Raw genomic sequence first — 21,830 nt, 5'->3', positions numbered from 1 at the left:
TTTGCTTTCCGGCTAAGGGTGGCGGGAATGGCGGCTTGCCCCCCCCCCCCCCACCCACCGCCAAACGCCCCCGCCCCCACCCCCCCACCCCCCCACAGCACAAAGACAGGGGCTATGCGCGAGATCAGGAGCTGAGGTGCAATCACTGCAAGTGTGGCACCCTCCTCCCTGCCCAGTCAAGTGCAAGAAAAATAGAAAAGGCAATATGTGATTGTGTGTCTTTGTGTGTTTATATGTCAATATGTACGTGCGTTTGTGTGTTAGTGTATGTGAGCGTGTGTGTGTCTGTGCGTGTGTGTTTGTGTGTGTCTTTGTGTGTTTATATGTCAATATGTACGTGCGTTTGAGTGTGAGTGTATGTGAGCGTGTGTGTGTCTGTGCGTGTGTGTTTGTGTGTGTGTGTGTGCATTCGTGGGTGCGTGCATGAGTGTGTCTGCATGAGCGTGTCAGCGTGTGTGTCTTTGTGCACGGGTGTGCGTTCATGTGTCTGTGTTTGGATATGTGTGTGTGCATGTGAGTGAGTGTATGCATGCGTGTGTCTACGAGTGGCTGTGTTTTGAGGTGTGTGTGTGCGTGTGCATGTGTGTATGGGGGGGGGGGCACGGGTGAAACTAAGAAAACAACAGGATCCTCAGGAGGGTTTATGGGGATATGGAAGCAGACCCATGAGGGATTCTGAAAAGGATAAGGCATAACGGGTGATGTAAGAGTTACTGCAGAATACGAAACTATTTCAAGAATGGCCTTGACATCGATTGAAAAAAATGGTCTCAGAACCATTTTTAATTCTTCACCAAATGTAAAAATAAAAAAAATATCCTATCTCTTTCTAGGGATCTCGGGGGGGGGAGGGGGGGGGTGCATGACCCCACCCTAGGGCACCATTATAACCCTGCAAAACGAAACTAAAATAAGCTTTCTGTCCCGGTATGGTGCACTGCCAAAATAAAGAAGAAGGGCCAGGAGAGGCTACTCCTGGGGAAGAGGGTGGGCACGGAGGGAAGGCATGAGAATGTGTGTATGCTGATGGGCACACGTTTCCACAGGCCTCCAGCAAAACCGCTGCAAATCAACGTTCGCTTGAGGTTTGCAACGTGGAAAAAAGAAGAAAAAGTCAGTAATCGTATTTCAGTATTTCCATGGCCGACCTCGTGCTGCCTTTCAGTCGGGAATAAAATGTATTTATTTAATTTCAATTCATCAGTGTTGCAATTAGATGAATATATTAATAATAATAATGGTCTCTGTTTTTTTTTTGTTTTCGAAAAAGAACACAGACATGAATGTGGACTGGGAGAATGCTGACGCTCTGGTTTTTTTAATTTAAAAACAGGAATTTGAAAGTGTTGGAGAGGGGATAAGCAGGTATCTCAAGAAACTACCGAGATCCTTTCCCTATTTATGCTAATTTTATATTGCATGGCTTTTCATTCTTTAAATAGACATCACATTGGGCCTCAAACTGGCTCAGCAGGTAAAGGTGTAGGCCAGAATGACAGGCTGAGTCCAGCAGATGGGACTGTATCTGACTGTAGCTGACTGTGAACAGGAGTCCACAGTGGCAGGTCACAGTGGCATTTGTTCCTCTGTGGTAGAGTGGGCGTAGACCCGAGTGCAGTGGCTCACGGCTTCTCAAGCGCCCTCTGGAGGCTGGCTGTCTAGAGGTCACCAGTGATCTCCAGCGAGAGATGTGCCTCCTCTCTGATCTCCTCCAGCCCTCCGGTATGACTCTGTGTGGTTCAATGTGGGAACTGTCAGTAGATTACTGGTGCGGGTATAGTGAACCGGCAGGAGAGCACTAGGGGTGTGAGAGCAAAGATAGAAATACCGGTGGGGGTGGGGGGGGGGGATGTTATGGCTGCACCCACTCTACCACAGAGGAACAAGGCCACTGGTAGAGGAGGAGGAGGAGGGAGGAAGAGATAGGGACAGGAAACAGCTTTCAGCCTTGGCCATATTTGGGGTCATGAGTCATTTGAGCCCGAGGACTTCCCCCAGCCCTCGCCATGGCGACGGCTGAGTGAGGCTCGGCACAGAAAGAGGTCAGCGCTGCTCCTACGCCAGCTTACGACAAACCCCACAAGACAGGAGCGCGAAGACGGGAAAGAAAAAAAAAACCCAGATAAGTAAGAATCAGAGGACAATAAAGCAGTCTGGTGCGCGTGACCTTCTCTGGCGGGGAATGAAGGTCGCGCGTAACGGTGGAGAAACACAAAAGGGCTCCCCGCTTCTGACGCTTCCTCTCCGCCTGAGCGCCGGAGCCCTTACTGCGCGAGAGAGCAGCAGCGCGTTGGCGGTTCGGCGGGGTCAGACGCGTGCGTGTGCGCGGCGCAGCGTAGCGTAGCGCGCGCGTTGGGCCCGGCACCCCGGCAGGAAGTGCCGCAGCCGGGCTTTTTATCAACATCCTTCAGCAGCGTGACACGAGGAAGCGCAGAGATCACACTGAATGGAGATCACTGAGGGGACACAGCACAGCGGGGCAGACATGACGGGGAGGCTGGCCAACATACACACACACACACACACTCACATACACACACACACACACACTCACATACACACACACACACACACTCACATACACTCACACACACAGACACACACTCGCACGTGCTTACACACACACACACACACACACTCACTCGCACACACACACACTCGCACGTGCTTACACACACACACACACACGTGCACTCTCACACACACACACACACGCACGTGCTTGCACACACACACACACCCTCACACTCACACACAGCCCCTCACACACACTCCCACACACACACTCACACACACACACACACACACACAGCCCCTCACACACACTCCCACACACACGTGCACATACACACACACGCTCACACAAGTGCACACACACACACACACACTCACCGTGGCGATGAGCTTGTCCACGCAGTCGGGCGCCACGCTGTGCAGGTGGGTGAGGTGGAACTGCAGGTGCACCTTGTTGTTGAGCATGTCCTGGCACAGCGGGCACCGGTACATGGGCTGGACAGAGTGCTGAGTCATCACGTGCATCCTGAGCCTGTTCAGCTCTGAGTTACTGTACTTACAGTAAGGGCACTGGTACATCTGGAGAGGGGGGAGGGGGAGAGGGAAGAGAGATGAGAGAGAGGAGGGGGGGAGAGAGAGAGGAGGGAGAGAGGAAAGAGAGAGAGAGAGGGGAGAGAGAGGGAGAGGGGGAGAGAAAAAGAGAGAGGAGGAGAGAGAAGAGAGATGGGGAGAGAGGGAGAGAGAGAGGAGAGGGAGAGGGGAGGAGAGAGAAGAGACAGAGAGAGGAGAGAAGAGACAGAGAGAGAGATTGAGAGGAAGAGACAGAGATAGATAGAGACAGAAAGAGAGAGACAGAGCGAGAGAGAGAGGCAGAGGGTGGGGGGGAGGGTGGGGTAGCGGCGCTCGGACCCCAGTGATTAGGGAGGGGGGCGCACTCGGGCGCCCACCCCTCCAGCCCGAGGCCTCCCTGGCAGCCGCTCCAAAGCCCTCTCAACTGTCAAATATGATATCGATTTTCCAGCCCTTCCATCATTAACCATGCAGCTTCAGCAAAAAAGAAATAAGAAATAAAAGAAAAGTAATCACCAGGATGAGGGGGAAAAAAAACAAAACACTACAGAACACCAGAAGACGGGGCCGTACTGATATTCCGGAAAATGCTTAGAAGTGCAACTCCACGTTCTTTAAGAAAGATAAATAATAGGCGATAAGCTCGATTCATAAGGAAGGGACCGTGCTTTTTGGATGGCGGGTACGTCCAAATCGGTTTGGCTGGTCCAGCGGGTTGCGCGACAGAGCGGTCAGCGCCGGTTAGCGTCACCTACAGCTGACCACACCCCGACCCAGACTGAACGCCAGAGAGCGCAACAGCGCGGCGTGGAGAGCGCCGATGTCCTTCTGACGGAGGGAAAGACGGCCGGGTGGGGGTGGGGCGGGGGGGGGTTGGGGGGGGTCGTCTCACCTGCTCGCCGGCGCTCTTGTCCGACGTCCTGGGACGCTTGGAGGACTGGGGGGCCTCCGGGGCCCCCGACCTCGAGGAAGGGCGTTTGGAGGGGAGGGGGGAATCCGTCCGATCCCTGTCGGCCTGGCAGGAGACAGCTGTGGAGAGAGAGAGAGAGACAAAGAGATTGTGAGAGAGAGAGAGAGAGAGAGAGAGTGTAGAGAAGAAGAGAGAGACGTGTACCGGGATGAGGAGCTCTCCTCTGCTGTGGGGGGGGAGCTGAGGATCGGCTACCTGCTCAGCCGGACACTCTCAAGTCACTCCTCAGGTTGGGGGATGGAAGGGGGGGGGGGCAAGGGGACATGATGGCATATAAACATTTTTAACAGGAAGTGGGTGGAGAAGCGGTTGGGAGAGGAGGGCTGAGGTTCGGCTACCCGCTCAGCCAGACACTCCTCAGGGTGGGGGGGGGATGGGGAAGGTACAGAGGGGGGGTAAGGAGGATATGACGGCATGTAAACATGTTTAACAGGACGTGGGTGGCTGAGCAGTTGATCCGCCATCTCCTCTGTAGCCCCTCCCTGCTGTTTGCTCCCCCCCCCCCCCGCCCGAGCTCCACGCCGCCGCTCTCCCCGCTACCTGTCGTTTCCCCGCGTCTGATCACCGGGACATCACACGGCCCCCCGAGACAGCCAATCACAGCGGCGGGCTCCCGCGCCGAGCAGCTTTTGGGCTCTCGCTCGCTCGTTCGCTCGATTGCTCGATCGCTCGCGGTACCGCACGTTTGAAGTGGCGGTAGAGCTAGCATCAGCTACGCCGAAAGGGTTCGCTCAGCTTAAGAAGAGGCAAATGTCTCCCTGGCGCTTGATCGGGTATTAAGGGAAACAGATCCACGCCAGTCTGTCAAGCCTGCTGCATCAAAGACAGATGCGTTTCATCTCTGCACTCGTTAATAGAAAATTGAGAGTCTGATGTTTACTTTCAGTTCTCAAGTTTACAAGTTTGTTTTCAGACGCCCCCTCAACAGCCACAATCATGTTTGGAGAAATAATTCCTTCAGTAAAATTATCTAACATTTTTTCTGTAAAACTACCAATGTTTTACTTTTTTTAAAGGAAGCATTCATGATAATAGGGTCACAAAATATTCTAATCGCAGCATATTATTAATCTGGATGTCCATCTCCCGTCCTGGCAAAATCACAGCGGTTACAGAGATGCGTTTCAGACATGGGAATGCGGTGAGTAAGATAGCTAAAAAAATAAAATAAAATATATATGATATTTTTTACCTTCCATCAGTGGAAGGATCAATAAAAACACAATGACACCAAATGAGAGCGGCTTTCCCTTTAATGTTTGCGGCGACAGGCACAGGCGCTCCTGGGGAAACAAGCGTGGCGGCCCCGTCGCGACCAGCCAATAAAAACGGAGCGGAGCTTCCGCCGCATCTCCTCATTGGACGATTAGCGCGAGTCACACGCCACGCTATTTTTACCGACACGTTTTTTTTTTTTTTTTACTAAAAGCCATCTAAATTATTGTAATGCTCAGTAAAAAGGTATCCTAGCAACTGTCCCTTCCTTGCATGCGAGCGTGCTACTGTAGGCTGGGAGAGGGCCGGCAGTCCGTCCGTCCACCAGCCTGCTATCAGTGGGATCAGGGGAACTTCCTGTGCCAGGTAACAGTACCCTGGCACATACAAAGGGGGCATGATTAACTTTAGGGTAATTACAATGTGTGCGTGTGTGTGTGTGCATGCATGTGTGTGTATCCGTGTGTCTGTCTGTGTGAAGTTAGGAAGCCTGATATCCTCCAAAATCCCAGACAAAATACTGACCTGTACCCTTATCCACTGTGCTCCCCCCCCCCCCCGGGTAAATCTCCTGGCTCTTTGTGCCTACGCAGCAAGTATCACAGAAGCTCTGGGCTTAACTGGAATTCTAACCAACCAAGTGCCTGCTGGGATAGCACTGTGGCCCAGGAGGACTGCCATAGGGATGTGGCTGAAGAGCTGGAGCTCAGCATCTTAGGCCTCCACTGACCCCCCCCCCCCCCCCAAAAACAGTCACTCTGCTGGCTGAGGACATCTTTCCTGGGACCTTTTACACTCTCCGATGCTCAGTTCAACATCTTGTAAATTACGGAAGCCAATAAAAATGGCTGTATTCTTTTTAAGGGTCTGCAAGATCAGTAAAGCGCTACACTCAAGGGCTACCATAGAAATGACTCAACATGGTTAAATAACCCCCCCCCCAAACACACACACACACACACGCCCCGGGGTGTCCAGTGATCCAACTGCTAAGCACAGGTAGCACAGACACAGCCACCTGTGCCAGAAATCCGAAAACCCATTTAAGGCTAAGACCACAAAATATAAGATTAGAATGTTCTGAACTGAATGTTCTAATGCTGAAGTGACAATCACCACTGGTGATCGAAGTCAATGGAGTTCTAGAACACGAATTTAGAAGAAAAAAAGAACAAAAAAAAACATTCCAAAAGACCCACTCATCAAAGTCTTAAAACCAGTGCCAGTATCCTTCATTCTGCCCACACACACGCTGAGCCTGCTCACTGCACTCCAGGATGCACTTAACTTGCCAGGAAGTGAGGAGGAGAGAGAACAGGAAGTACCGTACCTAATTATTTAAAGAAGCTGATTACACAGTTAACTCACCTCACCTGGTTTTCTTGGGTCTGAAGGGACCGCTGATCTTAAAATCAAAATAAAAAAACCTGCCCCGTGCCCCGCGGCTGGCTGGGAGCAGGGCTGGGGAACCCTATTTTAGCTCTTAGCGCCGGAGCCCTGACGCAGGGTCAGATTTATCGCGGTGGGGCGCTGGGGTTGGGACGGGGGCCAGACAGGATGATCTTCGGTCTCGTTGTGTTAGCGGGGGAGGCTACGGCGCGGGGCGGGCGATGACACAGACGAGGCTGAAGAGGTCAGATATGAGTGCCGTTTTACAGCCGACTTAACCCCCCCCAGCGCCCGAACAGCGCGGGGGGGCGTCGGCGTGGCCCTAAGTGGGCACTTAGCGCACGCAATAAGCATTCACCGCGCTGGAACGGGGGACGGGGAGGGGGGGGGACGGGGGACGGGGAGGGGGGCATTGTGGGGCCGTCGCTAAGAGCAGCGCGCTGACGGTAACGAGGGGAACGGTCGGCACGCGGCCGTCTGTCGTCCAGGAGACGCCATCGGCGAGACCGGACCTGTCACCACGCCGCCCCCCCACCCCCACCCCCCCCCCCCCCCCCTGACCGACGCATCGCCCGGCTAATCCCTTCACCACCAACTGCGGCACGCTAGCCATGCTAGCCACACCCAGCAGCTCCACTCCGTCAGCAACCCGGCAGGCCCACAGGATGACAGGAGGGAACGAATGGAAGAAAGGAAGGGAGAGAGAAAGAGAGAAGGGCCAGGGGTTGGGGGGGAGGGAGGAGACCGCAAGCAGAAAAGGGAATGCCATCGGAGGGGTGGAAATTCCAGGGCTGAGCCGACCCTCGTAAAGGCCCTAAATTACCCCCAAGCCAAAGCCTGTGGGGGCTGGGTGGCTGGACCCCCCCAGCCCCCCCCCCCCGCCCTTCGGCCTGAAAGAGTCTAATGTGAAACTTAAGAAGCCGCCCTGCGGGCCCTTAACGAGGCCATAAAGAGTTAAATTTGGCCCGATTTGTCCAGTTCTGGAAGGGCAAATTGAGAACGGGGGGCCATTGGGTTTGGGGTAGTGGGGGGGGGAGGGGGGTGGAGTGGGGGGTGAGTAGGTTGAGCAGGGCTGACCACAGTCCCGCTCCAGACATTAAAACGTCAGGTCCAATCAGGGAGGGGACGGCTGAGCTGATTACACAGCGGGGGGGGGGGGGGGGGTCCAGGGGTCGGCCGGCAGGGCCTGATTAGGGTCCAGTCAGGACCAATCCCATTAAACACATCCACCAATAAACAGAGGAAGCGTTAAACAAAGGGACCTCCCATTCGCCGAAATTGACCTCTCCTGCGTGCTACTGTCCTTGTCACGCCATTTACACAAACCTCCTCCCCCCCCCACTCCTCCCCCTACTGCCCACCACACTCCATCTCCTCAATGAGCTGAGGACTCCCTCCCTCCTCCTCCTCCTCCTCCAGCTCTTCCTCCTCTCCCTGGCTCCCCAGCGCAGTGTCCAGGTAGAGCCCTCTGGGGGGGGGGGGTGTTTGCTGGAGTCTCCGGCTCTAATGTGCCCAAACTCCCCTGGGGAGGGAAAGGCCTTCAGGACCTGCAGCTCCACTCAGCTGAGCACCTTTGCCCCCTACACCTGTTTCCCTGGCTGCTCTCTTCCCCACTGTTTCTCCAAAGTGTGGAATTCCCCCCACCCCCCCACCCACCCCCACTGTCACCCATCAGAGCAGGGGCACAACCACCAGCACACGCCCCCAACCCCCAAGAGGGAGAGAGAGCATCGCGCGCGGAGGCCCAGAACACGCTAAGATACAAACTGCAACGAAACGAAAGGCTAAATGAAATGAATCCGTGTAAAATATCACATAAAAAAATGGGTGTTAAGTTCAGCAGGTGCAGGAAGTGACCCCCAAATATAAACAAAAATAGAAAGCGGGGTGGAGAATAAGTAACACAAGTAACAAGAATTAACACACTGAACACAGTGAGAGTACAGGAAGAAGACTTCACACACACACACACACCACGCCACGCACACGCGCACACCCCACAGCACACGACACCACACCACACCACAGCACACACACACACACACACACACACACACACAGCAGCCTATTTCAGGCGTGAGGATGTCCGGGGAGCAGCTCTCACAGGGGTGAAAAGCCACAGTAGCGCTCATGCAGGAGCCACCTGTTTGTCACCGTCACTGTGGACGGTGAACACGCTCACTACAGGCCCGCTGTGAAAGGGGTGCGCTGAAATACCACCGCTCCAGACATCGCCCTCATTCCCAAATAATACAAAAAAACTGAAACCTTTTCACAGTTCAATTTAAAAAAAAAATCAATATGAAGACTTCAGACAGTGACACAAATTTTAAACGCTGGGTGTCCCCGGCCCACTCAGAGTCCCCGTCGGTGGGATTTACCCCTTCCCGAATAAAAGGGTTCCCCCTACTGCTCAGGAAGAGCCCCTCCAGCGGAACCCGAGCAGGTCCGCGGCGTGAGTGTGCTAAGCTAAGCTAAGCTAAGCTAAGCTAGCCCCCAGAGGCTCCACGCGCTCCGGGTCCAGGGCACGGGATTACAAGGGGGGGGTGCCAGGGGGGCTGACAGGGCAGCTGTCTGACGGGCCCCGGACCCCCCCTGGGGCACCGGTGTCTCTTGTCAAAGGGCGTGTTCAGGGCACCGTAAATCCGCCCCGTCCCGTCTCAAAGAACCGGAACGTGCTTCGGCTGGGAACCTCCGTGACTAAAGTCTGCCCCCTCCCTCACCCTCACTCTCACCCTCACCCTCACCCCACCCCGCCCCGGCTACTGTATCCTGTTTTCTGCTGGTGAGATCAGGAGGGAGAGAGAGAAAAAAGAAAAGAAGAAAAAAACCCCCAAAAAATGGCAAAGTGAAAATGGAAGGTGAGGCCGTTTCCCTGCGATGGCCCGGCGGACGAGCCGCGGCCGAGCCGACACCGTGACGGGGGGGGGGGGCTCGCGTTTCGGGCCGCGAGAGGCGATAAACGGAGAGCGTGACGGGAGCGGGGGCTCCTGCTCACCGGGCTGCTCGGCGGGGGCCGCCGGTCACGGCACAGAAGGAGATTTTTTTTAAAAGTGGAAACGGCGCCGCCAGAGAGAACAGAGAGCGCGCTCGTCCGGGGCGAGCCGAAGCCCACGCCGCCGCCGCCGCGCCAGAGCGACTGGGAGCCGGGGAGACGTCAGCGTGGGAGGCCTCTCCAGAGGGGCGATTCCTCTTTTAATACGCCGAATACAAACACACACAGGCACCCGATGCAGTGCGTCACCGTTTGAGTTTCCAGCCTTCCTGTCTTTTTTTTTTTTGTTTTGTTTTACAGCTGAATTCCAGCATTAGCTCACACACCGAGCCGTGCTTCTGGGAGCCCGAATCCTGGAGTGACCCTGCGTGTGAGGGGAAGCCCCGCCGTGAGGGTTCGGTGTGGTGCAGGGATGTCCCGAACGGCATTGGGGGCGGCACAAAACACCCACGGACCCCACGCGCGTCTCAGACATCCTAACCCCTCCTGCAGCGCTCGCTGCCTGCCTCACACGCTCGAACCCGGAGGAAAACTGACCTTTGACCCCTCTGTGCCCGGCTGTGACCTTTAGGAACAGTGGCCTGACCCCCCATCTGGTCCGACCCGAACCCCAACGGTAACGGAAACTTCACATCGCGTCTACCTGCTGAGAGCAGAGCCGGGGGGGGGTGTGTGTGTGTGTGTGTGGGGGGGGGGGGTAAGAGACCTCAGCAGGCATTTAGGTCATTATTAATTCATGGGCCTTTTCCGTAAACTGGGGGCTTTTTATGTTGCCGAGTCCCGTAAGTGAATTGGTCTTTTGGCACCTTCACTCAGCCACCGTACTGCGGCAGGGCAGACCAATATCCGGCCAATAGGGAAAAAAAACGCTGTGTCTCAGGACCAATCGGTGAGCTCGGCTGAGCTTTAAAAAAAAAAAAAAAAAACTGTAATAAAAATTTTTAAAAGAAGAAGAAAAAAAAAACTCGGCCCAGCTCCAGTGACTGACGGACACGGGCCGGTCTGAATGAAGACGGGGGGGGGTGGGGGTGGGGGTGCTACGCCGTTTGAGATCTCTCAGGAACGCAATCACAGCCGCCATCCTGTCATTACGGCCGTGTCCTTGGGAAGCGATACTCTGAGAGACAGAGCTGGCTGGAGGCTGTAAATGAGGTCTGGGGAAGGGTGGGAAGGGGGGGGGGGGTGATGATTTCCCCTGGTGTTCCCTGACGCTGCACCTCCCCCCTCCGTACCCAGCCCCTGCTCCCCCCCCATGTGGCCATTAAGGAGGCCTGCTGCAGCTCCGGGGGTTACGGGGTGGGGAGGGGTCTTGGAGAGGTGTGAGAGGAGCTCTGCAGCCACAGGCACACGTCCTCCGGTCCCCGATTTTCGGCAGCTCCGGTCGGGTTCCCTGCACCTGCGCTGGTGCCCCCCCCCCCGCCTGCCCCGGGAGGCCTTCAGCTAATAAAAATGCCAGGTCCATGACCTCATGTTGTACAGGGCCCCCACACCCCCTACAGCCCGGACACTCCTCCCCTATCCCTCCCTACCCCTCCAGCACAGAGCCCGTAACAAGCACTCCACCAGCGTCCGACTGACTACCCACAACCCCCTGCCCAGTGTCCTCCAGTGATGAGGACCTAGAACTCTACAGTGCTACAAGTCTTTCTGGACCTCTGTTTATCACAGTCTAACTTATCATTCAAATCCCCGCCTAGGATTGCCAGATTTTCCACCGAAATGTCCGATTTTCTAAATTAAACGTACAGGTCTGGTTTGTAGACCCGATGAATAGCTGACAATATGACATCCGGTCTAGCTGTCCGAAAAAAATGTACTGTTAGTCCGTATTAAATCTGCGTCTCACCCACCACCCCCTGGTCCGTGATTCGTTCCGACAGCCCACTCACTGGACCTCGGCCGTCGGTCCGGCCAGCTCCTCACCCTGTTCGCAGCTAAGCTTCTAGCCGTGCGCGTTGCCCAGATACATCATAAATCTGGCAACCACTGCAGAAGACGCGGGCCGAGCTCACCTGCGGTCCCCTCTGCAATCTTCTAGCAAAGATGGAAGAGCAGGATCCGGGGTCCCCAACCCCACAACTCATCCTCTTTAAACGCGGAGGATAACAATAACCGAATATTATCTTTCTTCCCCTCCCTCCCCTTCTCTGCTCCTCACCTCCCCATCCTCCTCCCCGCCCCCTGCCCCCCTTTTTCTTTTTTAATAAATCAGAGCCTGTGTTGGAGCCCTAAGCGATGGAGGACTTATACTCCCTTTTCACCTCACATTTCTCAGGTAATTACTTTGCATCAATTAATTTCAAATAAAGGAAATTAGGACGAAAGTGTCTTCCCGCGGAATGGAGACTCCACGCGTCCGAGGCTCATCTTTCCTCACCCCTCCTCGGTGTATAACCCCAAAACCTTCATTAAACGAAAGGGCTCCTCTTCTGCGAGCCGTTTGTGCAATTCCTGCAGGCACAACGGTGACAAATTTGAAAAGGAGAAATTAAAAGAGATATTAATTAACAGCCGCCGTGATTCATCTTAAGACTTTCTTCAAGACCCACAAGAAAGCTTTTCACCTTAAGAGGGCCATGTGCTGGATAAAAAGAAACTGAAGTGAAATTAAAATAATAAAAATAAAAAAAAACCTGAATAAAATGAATAATAACAGGAGGGCAGACTAGAACAAAAACAAGCATAATAGGCAGTCCACTGCTCCAAAAAAGACATCTGACAGAATTACAATTTTAAGCAAGACGAGTGTCTTTAAAGAACACGATTATAACTAACGTGTAAACATTTGTCTGGCAAACGGACTCCGCTGGGCACTACTTAACCCCGCCTTTCAATCGCTTAACGGTTTTTTTTTTCTTTTCTTTTTTTTGCGGAAAGAGGGAAAACGGAGACGCCGCTAATTTGAGTTCCGTGTGATGTCACAATTGGACGGTATCAATCAGAACCGTTTAAAAAGGCTGGAACTTAAAAGCGCGGCGCGCGCTAAAAGGAGGCGTTTGAAAAGACATCACAATATCGTGACAGCTGAAATGACAGAGCTGTCACACGCTGCAGAAAGTGACTTGACAGCCCGCAACCGTGAATTTAGGTACGGGAAAAAAGGCGGGTTTTTAAACCGACAGGTCCATAATACAACAATTAAAATGTAGATTTGTTTTACTGCTAAGTAAAATATGGCCGGGAACAGAAATAATGAAAAATATAAAAACAATATTGAACAGCTGGAATGTTGCATGGTTTAATTAAAGGAATATTACAAAGGAAAGTATATTCCAAAGGAGCTGGGCATCCTTGGGACATTCCCAGAGCTGTAGTATGTCGCTACTTTTTAAAAAAATGAAACGGCAAAGATCAGCCAGAATCCTCTAAACACAGCAACCTGTCTCAGAGACAGACCTCAGTGGTGCAGAGACACACTGAGCTCCACATTTAGGCAGAGAAGGTTTACTGAGAATAGAACGGATTTCCCTGTGCAATACCTCCACACCGCATGCAGGGGGTGCTGCAGTTCACTTGGCAATGTCTCAATCTGGCCTTATTCAGATGCAGGTAGATTCCAGCCTCTGCTTGAACACTAACTTGTGGGCCGGATTTCAGACTGGATGTGGAGAACTTAAATCAACTGACAGTCTCTCTCTGTCTCTCATACAGACACACAGGGACACACACATGCACACACACTTTTTATTTTATTTAACCTTTATTCAACAAGGTTAGTCTCACTGAGATTGAAAAATCTTTTGCAAGAGAGACCAGAAAAGCCAGTCTGCATCCAGCTCTGTGCCCCTGGCTGAGATTTGACTGAATAAATGAATAAACAGAAAGAAAAAGAGACCAGACTGTGCTGTGGCAGAGCAGAAGAGACCGGCTATGATATACCGTCTCCCAAATCCAGCTCCCACCTCCACAGGCCTCCATTCTACCACCGCACCCCTAGATCCAAACCTGGACCCCTTGATTAGCCCCCATATATTGCCTGATTCACCCCCTGTACCACCAGATTCAGCCCCTGTATCACTAAATTCAGCTCCTGCACCACTCGATCCCAGTCCCTGTACTGCCTTGCTCTGCACAGATACCTAGAAAACCAACACAAGGCCCAGGACAGGCTCTGGATCTTATGAAACACCCACAAAACAAAACTAATAGGAAAAAGGAAGAAAAAAAACCTGACTCCTAACTGACCACTTCATTTAATCAATAATGAAAAACACATTTAAAATGAACCTTTTAAAAAATACATATTCTGCTGTTGAAATGGAGGCGAATTCAGTTGCAGATCAGGGTACCCAGCCCCCGCCCACCCCTCCTCAGAACTGACAAAGGTTCCAGCGACATCAAACAGCACTCCAGACCCGTGCGCTAATGCGCGCGCTATTTTTACCTAAGCGCTTCTAATAAGCGGCTGAGAAGCGGGCGCATTCTTTCTATGGCAGCGCGCGTCCTTCCTTTGTGAAAACACCGAAACACTCTTATTTAGTGATTAGCGGCTGACAGAAGGGAAGTCGCGGAATTGAATATGCTTGTATTAAGCCGCGCGCCTTTCAAAAAAAAAAAAAAAAAGAACACGAAAAAAAAAGCACGAACTCTAATGACGGAGACGTCTCCCCGCACACCACAGGTACCCATGAATTATTAACCGCGTCGCTCATTTTTAAGGCTTTTTACAGTGCTTTATTTTCATGTGGTAGAATACACTTTTTAAGCTAGGTTTTTTATTTTAAGCAAGTCTGCACTTTATTATTTCCAACCATCAAAGAACAGTGAAACGTCCTATAAGACTGCAAACAAATGTGGCTAATTTCTCAGATCCAAAAAATCAAAGGCATTTTTTTCCACAAGTTATTCATTTATTCCTTAAAAAAAAAAAAAAAGATTTGGTCTCAATAAAGTTCAAGTGAACTTTCTTGCTTTGCTTTCAAAAAAATAAAAATTCATTAAAATAATTCTTAGTAATGCAGAAAGGCTGACGTGCCAGAAAGCATTTCCAATTCCCAAACCACTGAGCTTTGAAAACAACCCGGCGAGCCAAACTCTGCCCTTGTAGCGTCCAGACTGTGGTTCAGTCCCAGGCCCTTTACGTCAGGGGCCGCTCTCTGCGCTTGTCATACGCCGCCATCTTGGCTCCCAGCCCGGGAGCTGAAGCAGGAAGTGGAGGTATGACTTCCTGGATAACAGAGGGCCCCACTTGAACACCTGTGGCACCACTGGCCACTCCAACGTGGAGTGTGATGGCTCCTGCCAAACACAAACTGAGTAACACCAGTTTAAAATAAAGAGGGCTGAGATCCTCAGTTACAGTGCAATGCCTCCACAAGAAAGGATAACTGCAAAAGCAACACCACAACGATCCAAAAAGCAAACGTGCTTCCTATTAAAAACAAAAGTGTCTTGTGGTAAAACATAAAAGCAACAAAACATTAAAAAAAGGATGTGACTAACATTACACGTAACATTAATAGCCGTACTACTACTGCAAATAACAATAACAACAAATTGAGAATAACAAAAACAGAGGTGGAGCTATCAGCCTCAGGAATACAGTGATTGGCTGTTCAGGCCACAAACCCTCCCCTAGTACAAAACAGACGGTGTGATTGGAGGATAATGCACTGAGAACAGTGTGAGGTCCTCACAAGAAATAGTTTGCCAAACCCTAAACCCAAACCCCCCCCCCCCCCCCCCCCCATGCCTTAACACTAGGCCTAAAACTGCACTGCAGGATCGAACCCGACATGACCAAGATTGCACGCAGCTTTATGTCACTCTAATCAGAGAACGATACAGAACACGTGCCCCCCCCCCCCCCCCCCCCGCAGCACAACCAATCAGGTCTGGCAAACCAGGTCACGCCCCCTTCACCTTCCATCCCCATCTGCACTGACATGACATCAACAGTAGAACAGTACTTATTAATAGCCATCAGCATTGAATCTGCAGTTTGAGGACAGGGTACATACTCTCACGTGAGAGGGTGTTTCATCAGGTTTAAAGGCCCGTGAAAAGGCCACGGACATTAGAGGAAGCCCATGTTCCCCGGACCATGTTCTGTGCCGGTCTGGAGCCGGCATCAGGAACTGACATTTCGCGAAAACACCTGCACTCAACACCAAAAAAAATAAAAAAATAAAAAGGTACAGAAGGCATTTGTGGTAACAGGAGTGTGCTAAACCACACAGGTAAGTCCCACTCTGTCCCTCCTTAAAATACAGAGGGGGGGGTGCTGAGTGGGCGCGGGTAAGCACAGCATCCGTCCCATAAGGTGCCTCTCCCCGTGGATGTGAGGTGGCAGAGACGGCGACCCCCCTCCTCCCCCCCCCCCGCTTACCTGTCCCTTTGGTAGGTTCCTTCTCCCCCCCACTCTCTCTGTCTTTGGTTTGGCCCTCCTGGTCAGCGGCGGCCTCGCATGCGGGATCCACATCCTCACTCAGCTCTCCTGGAAGAGGAGGAGAGGAGGAGGAAGAGACATGTAAATCACCACTCCCTCTGAATTGGTGGATGCTCTTAAAGGGACGGTAGTCCTTTTTTTTTTCGTTCCCCCCCCCTCCCCTCCCTCAAGAGAGCTTGCAGTAATTGCATTGGCTGGTGTGCAGATACAAGGTTAGGAGACAAAGAGAGAGAGAGAGAGAGAGAGAGAGAGAGAGAGACTCTGTCTTTCCTCAATCATTTCAGCCCCTAGAAGGTGCTCTGTGATACAGTTTGATTAACACAAGACAGTAGGACAAAACAATCAGTTATTCTAAAGGCCATTTAAATATATTGCTTTCCTTTGTTTCTTTCAAACACAGTAAAACTACTACAGACGTGTCTTTAGACAAATACCCAACAATAATACATTTGTGGAAATTAAAAAAAAACATTTGAAATCATTGCCATTACACAACCAAATGTCTACAATGGAAATAATAACTGCACTGTTAACGTAATGCAATGCATAATTATATAAATATCAAGCTAAATTAATTTTATGTTTAAAATATAGACCCACAACAAGGTTGTACTTTTTCCTTCATACAGGACCATGACGCATACACGTCCCCCATTTAATATGAACATAGCATTGCAAAAAAAACCACATATGCGTGGCAGAAACTCATGCATATTTTCCAAAGAGGTTAAAAATATGTAGGCCGGGAAAATAATTTTGTGGTGAACATGTTTCCTGCGAGAGAAGTGATATTCCGCCTTGCCATATACAGACAGAAAGAGAGCAGTTTGTGGAGAAACATGCACGCGCGCCTCCGCTTTGCTCGCGCCCAACTGTCAAAAGCGCACTCCGCACAAAACGGACATCATTCAGACCCTCGGATACTTAAAACACACTCACAACTGTCATCTCTGAGAGTCAAATACAGCAATCCTCCGCCACATACCCTCTGAAAGCACCCTAATCAATACGGCAGGCCATAAGGAGACTGATAAACATCATCTTCAAATAATTCTTGAGCGCGTCTGACGGAACACAAAAGATAAAACGAGCATCAATCTTCTTAATTTCCCACCCCCCTGCATCCCCATCCCCCTGTTAAGTTTGTTTAAAAGTTGAATGAGTGACTAACGCATCACATTTTCTGATTGATCAACAGCGAACTGAGCCTCAGTCGATAACCGCTATCGGCTATTACACTAGTCAGCTGAATCTTCGCAAATGTAGGCTACTTAAATGTTATGACAAGCGCTTCCGCTCTCTGGGCATGAGCGCATCGGGCTATTGATGTATCGACAATGTATCAGCGGCAACAACAAAAACATCCCGTTAAAATCTCTATTTGTCCATTCAGTCCCGGGAAAGGGGCTGTGGGCGGCGCTCGGGGGACGGGATTGAACAGCGGTCTGAAACTACCAGAGCACCAGCCGTACCTCTACGGGAAGAACAGGATTCCTGCAGAAATCCCGGGCGGAAATATGATCACGTGTCAACAAAGTAGACGCAACACTGGATATTTCCGAATCCGTTACGACTTTGTCGTTTTGTGTGGATTTATGATAAACTCACAATCAAACGCAGGCGTTAAGGTTTAGCCACAGAGTTCCTAATAGGCCTATTTTTTATTTTTACCTCCTGTAAGGTAAAACAGTGGTTTAACAAAAAAACTGTGGTCTGCTTTTTAAAAAAAAAAATCACATTAAATTGCTGACAACGGTCGGTCAGCGGAGTTTGAGCTCAGTGCCGACTGCAGCTACGTCTCTGAGGACAGACGGAAGACGTGCGCTGGGGAAAGTTTGCGAATCGCGGGGTCTGGTCAAACAGACGCTGCAGATAAACGGCCCAGAGTACACAGGCTCATAGAGACGGAATGAGGGTATGTATGGAACAGCACAGAGGGTGAACTTGAGTTTGCTCCGCTCCCCACCCCTCAACACCCTCTCGTCCCTCCGACTCGTCCCTCGTTCAAAATAAACTGCCTCTCTCTGTTCCTTTCTGTTTTAACCCTGGCCTCATGTAAGAAATAGGTTGGCAACCCTGACACCCCCCACCCCCTCCCAAGAAAAAAAAAAACACCAATCATACACCAATCTGTAAACCCAGACCACATGACAGGCTCTATAACTGCTATAGCGTGAGGTTAACGCCTACCTCATAGACTTCAGAAATCAAGCCAACAGCCTAAACCCAACCGCTAATGTAGCTAAATGTTTCATTATCTACATTTTTATCTGGACATGAAAACCAGAAGTTTTCAATACCAATACTGCTCAAAGGGTAACCAATCTCCTATATATACTCTGTCACGCGCTAAAGTTACTGTGTGTGCCCTTATGTACTTTTGATGTTATTAAAAGCTTCCAGACTCTCGATTCTTCTTCAATTGGTTCTCTCTGTCAAGTGCAAAAAGCAATTCAGCCTTCTGCACTTAGCGGGATAAATATGTACACCATATGTCTCGGTATTCAGATGTATACAAAAGAAAAACCGAAAGCGCACTCAGGCAGGCGCATTATATGAATTTGCGAAATGATTACCCTTTACAATCTTGGCCGGGCAGGCGGAGCGCGCTGTCGGTGACGCGTATGTGTTATTCCGTGTTTTGTCATGCTGTTTTAATTATTAACGCTCGCAGAGAAATTCACACTGGCACAGAAATAATTCTATAAGCTTGACACGACTGTCGGTTTTTTTTAAACCTGGTGTTTGAAAGCAGGCAATTAAAGATAATGTCATTAAAACAGAAGGGGGGAGAAAAACCCATTTACTCTAAAATTCATAAAACCACGAGGCTTAAACGTGAGCTTTTCGCATTTGTGTTCATATTTTATAGATCACACGGCCATGTTTGATCGCAGTATTAAAATGGCACACGTGCACGGAGGTGATCTATCCGTCAATCTATGTAGCAGAAGCGAAGTCTAGATGTATAATGGATTATTCACATGACTTCTGAAGAACAGCTTATATTTAGCAGAGCAGTGCTCTAATCATAATGTGCCTATCTTTTACTGTAAACAGCTATTGTGCCACGAACCAAAGTTAAAAAAATAATAAAAAACTCCTCTTAAAAGCCCAAATTCACACAGCTGTTCTCCTTTCCCGTTGCGACGCGACAGCTATTTTCCCACCAACCCCTGAAAAGCATACTGTCATGCGTCCGCGAGCCATCTAGACGCTTGGCCACGTGTGAAAACAGCAGTGAACGTACTCTGTAGGTTTCAACAGGGACCCTACCACCAAAAGAGAGAGAGACGAAATAAAAATCCCCCATAGAAATGCTCACAAATCAATAACATCACTCACTTATTCAAAGTGTTCAGAACCAGAACCAGGGCTGAGGACTGGTTCTGAATTCTTTCCCTCCCCTTTACATCTCATTCTGGAATTCTGTAAAGCACCTTTGAACATTGTATTAAAGGTTATATACAAATTAATATCATCATTATTTTAATAAAGGCCTACTTCATATAAAAAATAATATAAAAACTCCATGTACTCCCCCATATCTTGTTGGTACTGTGGTTATTATCTGGGCAAACTACATTGAAAGACGATTTTTTTTATTTATATATTTTTTTAAACCATAAAAAACATTCTTAGTTTCTTTGTACTCTCGTGTATAAATAGAGTTGTTCTGCACCCCGGGTGCACGTCTGACCAGAGGCATTTTCTGCTGAAGCGAAAGCCCTCGTTTTGCTCTCATTAGTTATAATGATCATAATTGCAATAACTGTCATTACAGCGGTAATACGATCGTTGCGGCACTGAAACGTTTTTTCCATCGACTGCGCGCGGCCTCGGCAGACATCACCCCCGTGACACCGCTGAAGGTGAGCGCGATTGCCCGCTTCCTCCTGGAGGAAGCGCCGCTCTTTAAGAGCTGGGTGATTGCACGTATGGATTATGCTGTTAGGCGTTATAGCCCACAACACACTGCGCCCCTGTGTGTGTGTGTGTGTGTGTATGTTTTGAAACAGGAATACCTGGCTCCGAGTAAAATGCACAAGTAACCGTTCCCATGGTCCCACTCCTATTTTCTTTTGCTTCCATTTTTATTACGGAGCGCGTTTCTATTATGTTACCAAGGCAACCTTCAATTTCCATCCAGCAGAACTCCTCCAGTATTGGCAAGCCTGACAGACTACAACCATCCCGGGGAAAACCAGAACCGCCGCTAACGGTAGGCTACTGCATGAGCTAACCTCCGCCTCCAGAAGCTCAAAAACTCTTAGAATTAGAGAACAGTTACGCCAACCAGCGTATGTACACGGGTACCAATTTTAAAATATTTTTTAAAAAACTAAAGTGTCATTTTAATAGCCATCTCTCAAGTTCGAATAAAAAAGTACATTGACTCGAAACGCCACATTCATCCGCACGTGCCGGAACAGAACAGCTGTAACGGTGATGCTCGGCACACACACATTACTAGATTACTCGCGCAGCTCACGTGCGCTCACCTTCCACCCCCACGCCTCTGTCTCCCCTCCAAACACCCCCTCTCTCAACCTGACGCTTCCTCATTTAGTTTTTTAATCAAGATATATGGCGCTCCCCCCTCAGCACCGGAGCACGGGAACAGGCTGTAATGTATGCAGAAATGCAGAGATGTAATTTCGCCAGTGGCCCTACATCTCTAAGTGGGAAATTTTGCGCGCCAATTCCTCATCTCGTTTCCACTGGTATTACACAATGATTAAAGCCAGGCAGGCCGTAATTAATGAAAGGTCACAAGTGGTCTGAGCTCACCCTGCAAATAATGGAAGATGTACCAAAAAAAAAAAAAAACTCACGCACGCACACATGCTCTCACACACGGCCATAGATTAACAGTGAGAGATTACGAAAAAAACCCAATGCTATGGCAACAGGCCATTTCAAAAACCAAATCTTAAAAATATACAGTAAGGGACAACAGCCCGAAGGTTGCAGTCTAATTAATTGTCCTTGTTAATCCGATCCTTATTAACCCCCCCTTGTGCGAAGATATTAAACATTTCCTTTAATCTAACCGCCATGCGCGTCGCTTGAACAAGCAACGCCGCGGAAACAAAAGATCGCATTAATTACCCACATCTTTCACGGACAAGAAACACTTCAACTGCATTCCAAGAAAATACACCAGGCGTTTTTTTTTGTTCCCTATGATGCCTTTGTTCCTGTACGATTCGAAAGCTGTGGGCTCAGCGGCCAGGCCAACCAGCCTGAGCGGGGAGCAGGGCTGAGGCACGAGGGACCCAGCTCTCTCCCTCTCCGTACGCTCTCGCAGAACAACCATCCGTGGCTGCAGCGGCAAGTACAGGCCCATAGGTGTCGCCCTATACAAGCCGGGAGACGGTACTACGTACACGCACACGCACGCACACACTCACCTTAGAGGGAGAGGTAGGGAGGAAGGAAGAGAGATACGCACAGGCAAGGCACAGACGGGCCTTTTTTTTTTAAATAAAAAAAAGAAAAAAGGAGGAGGGGAAAACGGAAAGATGACAAAAGCAGATGCTCATGAGGAAGGGTATGAGTAACACCATAAATGAGACACAGAGGCCAGGGGAATTATCTGCAGATGCAGAGGAGGCGCCTTGCTTTGTTTCCAGGGAAGAGTCATAATTACAGTCATAGCAAAAAAAAAAAAAAACAGAACACCGCTGTTTACTGTACCTCTTAAACAACTGATAACAAATGCAGCCCCCAATACACCCCCCTCCCCCCCGGCCCGCCGCCCCCACACTGCCTAGACCAAAATAGGC

The 21,830-nt window shown here is 50.2% G+C and overlaps 1 protein-coding gene across 1 annotated transcript in view; it reads right to left on the bottom strand.

Moving 5' to 3' along the window:
* LOC135255749 (zinc finger homeobox protein 3-like) overlaps positions 1–21,830 on the bottom strand; it is a 191,164-nt gene that overhangs the window by 18,847 nt on the left and 150,487 nt on the right. The window contains exons 5-7 of the mRNA XM_064337308.1: positions 15,982–16,089; positions 3,977–4,113; positions 2,893–3,093 (exon numbers count right to left, since the gene is read on the bottom strand). Of these exons, the coding sequence (XP_064193378.1) occupies positions 2,893–3,093; positions 3,977–4,113; positions 15,982–16,089 (446 nt within the window). The remainder of the gene's footprint in view (positions 1–2,892; positions 3,094–3,976; positions 4,114–15,981; positions 16,090–21,830) is intronic.

Source organism: Anguilla rostrata, chromosome 5 (assembly GCF_018555375.3).
Source record: "Anguilla rostrata isolate EN2019 chromosome 5, ASM1855537v3, whole genome shotgun sequence".
NCBI classification, from domain to species: domain Eukaryota; kingdom Metazoa; phylum Chordata; class Actinopteri; order Anguilliformes; family Anguillidae; genus Anguilla; species Anguilla rostrata.
Note: the sequence above shows the minus strand (reverse complement) of the source record. Positions and strands in the feature narration are given on the sequence as shown.